The sequence below is a fragment of the Austrofundulus limnaeus genome, unplaced genomic scaffold (genome assembly GCF_001266775.1).
Source record: "Austrofundulus limnaeus strain Quisiro unplaced genomic scaffold, Austrofundulus_limnaeus-1.0 Scaffold35, whole genome shotgun sequence".
Taxonomy (NCBI): Eukaryota; Metazoa; Chordata; class Actinopteri; order Cyprinodontiformes; family Rivulidae; genus Austrofundulus; species Austrofundulus limnaeus.
The window spans coordinates 1,515,442-1,521,205 of NW_013952437.1; the positions used below are offsets into that span (position 1 = coordinate 1,515,442).

The 5,764-nt window shown below is 40.6% G+C and overlaps 1 protein-coding gene across 1 annotated transcript in view; it reads right to left on the minus strand.

Moving 5' to 3' along the window:
* Nucleotides 1-5,764, minus strand: part of LOC106516032 (protein tyrosine phosphatase receptor type G) — a gene marked incomplete at its 5' end in the record, with an annotated part of 114,663 nt that overhangs the window by 50,262 nt on the left and 58,637 nt on the right. The window contains 1 exon segment of the mRNA XM_014006179.1: nucleotides 2,858-3,006. Coding sequence (XP_013861633.1) covers nucleotides 2,858-3,006 — 149 coding nt within the window.

Sequence of the window (5,764 nt, forward strand, 5' to 3'; positions counted from 1 at the left end):
ATTCTAGACAGTTTATCAGCTAAAAAAAGTTAATTTTGGGGTAAGTTACTCTTTAAAGCCGTGTAGGATCAAATGCACTAAATCTTATTTATTGTAAAGGTGGAGTGATAATGTTTTTGGTAGGGCTGTGCGGTATATGCGGTAGATGGTAGAAACGGTATGAAGTTGGCCTATGGTAGAAACTTACCCTCTACCGTCCTATCATCAGTTACATCATCACACCTGTGTCAGCAGGGCTGTGAGTGCAGAGACACCTGAGCAGGAGTTTGAAATATAATGAAGAAATTCTAGCGTTTTGAAACACGTATAGAGAGAATAAATCCTCAAAATTTCCTCCTCCCACTGTAGAAAAGTTACGTTGTGTCACAGGATCTTTTCCTCCTCCTGCTGCACGTCACGCAGAGCGAAGCTTTAACAACTGTAGTTTTTCACACCCAATTGTCGGAGAAAAAAACTTGTTTTTTATGTATTGTTACCCACAAAGATGATTAAAAAAGACATGAATGTTTGTTCAGTCATAAATCCATCTTGCACATGTAAAGTCAGCTCTGATGATGAAGATGATGAAGATGAGCGCGCAGCAGAGCAGCAGCTGATAAGTTCAGCAGGCAGAAGCTCATTGCATGGCAGGAAGACATTAAAGCAAAAATGCTGGTTTTGATTAAGATTACAGTTTTCTGCAAAAGGAAAATAACAATAAAAGCTCTAAAAATTATATTATCTTTACTTTTTATGATAATTAATGATAGATATTTTTTAACTTAATAATTTTATATATTTGATCCTATTGCATTAATCAAGTGTATTAAATATGTCTTTCTTGCTGCCATAATTTTCATCTCTGCAGCTTTGAGCTGCACTAACTGGTAAGAAGCAACCCTGTGATTGGTCGAGATGTTTTTCTCTGTGCTCTGTTAGTAAAAAAATTGTTCAGCTTTCCCCAGCCAAGGTCAGAACTTTCTGCTGAGACCTGTTTTAAGCATCCTCAGAAACTTCTCAGTCTTTGCAAAGAGAAAACTGTTTTAAACTGAATGGTYMTGTCTGTGTCTGKTTCATTTCTTTTTAAGGTGTAATTTAATGTCCAATCTGACAATTTTCTACTGCGATACCGTTACCGTGAAGGGGTTCAATTCATACCGTGATATGAATTTGAGGTCATACCGCCCAGCCTATCATCATGTGAATAAATGAAGTATTACAAAGATCTGTTACCTTTGAAACAGTTTATTTAATTTTTACATAATCATAAATACAACATACAGAACCCTATGTAATAAAGTAGTGAAAATAAAACAATATCAGAACTAAAAATAACACATTAAGCCTCCTATTTAACACAAATTTTGACATCTCTGATTTTTCAAAAATTTTAAAACTATATTTTCACTTTCATAGTTTTTTCTTCAACTGCTTATAGCTTTAACTGTCTTGGGTGTTCATTGAAATTGTTTTTACCAGTTTCTAGCCAAGATYCTGACGTTTCTGTAGATACCAAAACATGCCAATGTTTAAGTAAAATAACCTATAGTAATTAAAGTAGAAAACTGGGGGCTTAGGTTTAGGAGATGAATGGACCAATTGGCGGGCCGAGCTTTGGTCACTCGMGGGCCGGATGTGGCCCGCGGRCCGCCARTTGAATAGCCCTGTCATWGGTTCTTACTGAAGGGTGCTGGTATTAAGCTTGTATTTTCACCTTCTGATTCTCAACATTATATTTGTATTCATATTTTCTTTTTATATAAGTAAATGTTAGGTTCATTAGTAACTCTAAATTGTTCCTGTGTGTGAGTGAGAGTGTGAATAATTTTTTGTCTCTGTGTCCCTGTGATGACATTAAYGCCATTATCAGCCCAGCTGAGTTCTGTTCCACGTCTCTCTTCTGCCAGCTTAATTTCTGACTGCTCACATCTGAGCRGGAAGTGATTTATGAATGACCAGAGAGAGGATAAAGGCAGTCTGATGTGTGCAGCAATTTCGTGGAAAGGTCTTCTGAAAGAGCCTAACGGCAGCAGGAGGTAAAAAGAAAATGCAGGTAAAGTAAATGAATGGATGGATGGATAAATCAAAATAAAAAAAGAAGTACCAACAAAACATTCCAATGCTGAATTTTCAGTCGCACTTTAACTTAAAAAACAACAATGATAATTTAATTTGACTATTTGTTTAGAATTAAGTTTGAAACTGGAGCTGGGCAAAAAAAAGTGCAATTGCAATATTATTGGTGAATATTAGGCATGACAAAGAACACATTTATCTCACACCTCTTTAACAGTTCGATATTATAGTGCTCACAACGCTCTTTTTTATGGTTTAACCTCTCATTCACTAACATTTAAACAGTATGAACATCCAGGGAAGTGAGAGAACACTAAACTGGTCAGATGTATTACTGACGCAGAACACAAATACTTGACACATAAAACCTGTGATTTTTTTGCAGTCCGTGTAGTTTTTGATATTGATTTTGAACACATCAGTATCACGACTGCAATAAATATTTGATATACCGAGTTTAGAACAAAGTTCTATCCATAGAATATCTTGGAATAAAAATGGTAAAACWACGAAAGGCATGAATTCTGCATCAACTGTTTTATACCCCTGGGCGTGTGAAGGTTGAAAAACCAACATTTTGAAAAGCACCACCAGGTCCATTCCTGAAAGAATTCTGTAAAATCTACAAGTCGACTTGTGCCTTAACCTTTATTTTAGGGTTCAATAATTAAACAGTTTAGGAGGGGTATTAGCTTGCAACCTATTTAAACGCTGCACTAATGATTCTCCCACAATAAGCGTTGACCTTCAGTACCAAAACYTGGACATTTGTCAAACTGTGTGCAGCAACATGATGTTTTACCTCTACGGGAAACCTTCTGCCATTGATGCTGTGTTCTGAGCCTGCTGATCCATTAGTCTGGCCCCAGTGAAACTCCATCTTCTCGGCCTTAAAGCGTCCTGGCAGTCCAGCACCTCTTACAAAGTAGTCATCTTTCAGAAGCACAGCAACTGGGGGCAAAGAGGGTCAGAAAAATTAATCAGAGATGGAAATTTAAGCACGGCAGCCTAAAAGGCATCGTTTTAAACAATAAAGAAATCAGTTTTTCTATTACTCAGCGGTACAGCTATTGATTTTTGTGTAATAAGCTTGTTTTTTTTTATTCCAAATGATCCATTTAAGTTCTGATCTTGAGATGACATTTTTTTAAATCTTAAAAAGACAATCAAAAYGCTGTTTTTATGCATAATAAAAGGAAAATCTATGCAGTTATGGTAAGAGTCAATCTGTTTTTAGTTGCTAAGCCCCAATGACATTCCAAGAATAAACGGTACAACAAGCTATCAAATTTCAGATCATCCRAACGATGGAGGATCTTTAAGACCTGTGCAGAGAAATTGCTAAATGCAACATCAGTGCTGTGTGAACCTCCACAAAGATCCTTGTGATGTGCTATTCACAGAAGCACTAACATGCTTCCCCCCAGTGGCCTTGAAATCCCAGAACAGATTCAGTCAAAGCCACCATTTCTCTAATTGTTGCATGACTTGCGAGGAAGACACGATGGCATTCGCACGCCTTGTGATCTTTATCCACATGCCAGCTCTTTACGAGGCTGTATTGCCTCTGCGTCTACTGTGGAATAGCAGGCATTTTCACATTTTCTCTCAAGTACAATCATTAACAGTAGCCGCTTTGGCAAAAAACACGTTTTTTTTTTTTTTTTGCAAAGACACAACTTGGACATCCCTCTCATTTCTTTCTTTGTGGAAAATCCTTTTTGTGGTCACTGAATGTATTCAAATTCGTATTTTTAGTTTCATTCTACACAYGCATTTATGACTTCAAAAAATGTGACACTGCAAAGATTACGAGCAAACAAACTGCTGACATCTTGTAAATTATTCATTTTCTTGCAYATGACTGCTGGGTATTTGTATGTGTAAATATCAACGCATGCACATTCCTCAAGCTTTTAAAAGAAAGCCCAACTAAAATGACACGTGTGGCTTTCTAGATTAGTATCAAAATTGATTATTTGGATTTAGCAAATAAAAGCTTTGAGAGGTCTTTGCTTTTAAATAATTGAAAAAAATTCCTTCTACTTATTATATGCCAGTGCTGTTTACGTCACAATGCAATACTATAAGAAGAGACAGCTCAACAAAACGCCTCAATCTCTTAGCCCTGCAGTGAGATAAATATGAGTTTGGCCCGAGTTTGAACTCACATGCGAAGACACAAGGAGGACATTACTCAAAATGTACATCAGGATGGAAAAGATTAGAAATGGCAAGTGCATAGCAATGTCAATGATATCTGTGCAACACCAGATAATAGTGTTTAATATACTGCATAAAACCTTCCCTGTTAGACTTTTTAAGACAAAAACTATTGCAGCAAGCTGGCCATGCAAAAATATGTTCACATTGGTGAGTGCAAGAACTTAAGGAAATCTAATATGTATAAATGTAAAATGGTAATTTGCAATGTGATTGAAGTTCAGTTTTTATTGTTTTGATCATTGACTAGTATGGGTTCCTTTTCAGTCATTACACTCAGTAAAACACACAGTTGTATATGGGACACGCGCACCATCGCGCGCCTGGCTGAAGCCACCTCTTAATCACGTCTTTAGACCGGTGACGTGGTGAAGTTGAACGTCGGGTGACAGGCTCTGCCTTCACCCTATAAGTTCGGAGTCACCAGCGTCATTACTCAGTGTTATCGCCCTTCACCTCGCGATAGTCACCTCTAAACCTGAGGTCACATAGCTGCTGCTAGTTAGCTCAGCTTCAAAGGTTCTTAGGCTAGCTTCACTGGTGTTAACCGCGTTACCTGCTGGTTCGTGTGTCTGCCACTCGACACTACTTAAGTGACCTTTATTTTCTGCTGAAAATCTGTTTTGTGGTTCACGATGAGCACAAAACCACCTTCGAAGAAGCCGAAGTCTTCTGTTCGCCCCTGTCCTCGGGGGTACGGCTTTAAGCTTCATGAGAAGGACCAGCATGAGGCCTGCCCGGCCTGCCTAGGAATCATTCACGCTCGACGGGCGCTTGTGGAGCCTGAGTCCTGCCGGGCCTGTGCCGGACTTTCACGTCCGACACTGGAGAGGAGAGTGAAATTCCTGGAGAAAATGCTGGGGGAAACTGCTGTTTTCCGACAAGACCTGCAGCTCTCTGAATCCAGCCAGACGGCTCAGTCCGATGAAGACGAGGATTCGGCGGTCGAAGCCCCCGCTGCTAGCTGGGYGGACCAGATGGAGCACGAGGCGGCCTCACCCGACATCGAGGGGGGCGAGACCCAGTTTTTACTGGATCTAAACTGAGAGGGTGGACCAGGATTCGTCCTTCTTGTCCCTGTGCCGCCGAGCTGCTGCTAAACTGGAGGTACAGTGGCCCGACCACCCACCTGCTCAAAAGCCGTCGAGGTTCGCAGGGTTTTATCTCCCGTTTGAACCAGCTGATGTGAAGCACCGTCTGCCTATGTTTCCGGACTTTGTGTCGGAGCTGATGTCTTCCTGGAGCAAAACGCTGTCCATCCGCGCCTTTGTGCCCGGACAGGGTCAGTRCTTGGACGTGGAAGGGGCAGACCAAGCAGGCCTGGTGGGCATCCCTTCGATGGAGCCTTCTTTATCCGCTTATTTGGCTCCGTCTCACAACCAGGGTGTGAGCGGGCCCACCCTGCTCCCTTCCAAKCCCCGCAGATTCTCTTCGGCACAGCTGGAGAAAATCTACAAAGCCCAAGGTAACACCGCCCGTGCGCTGA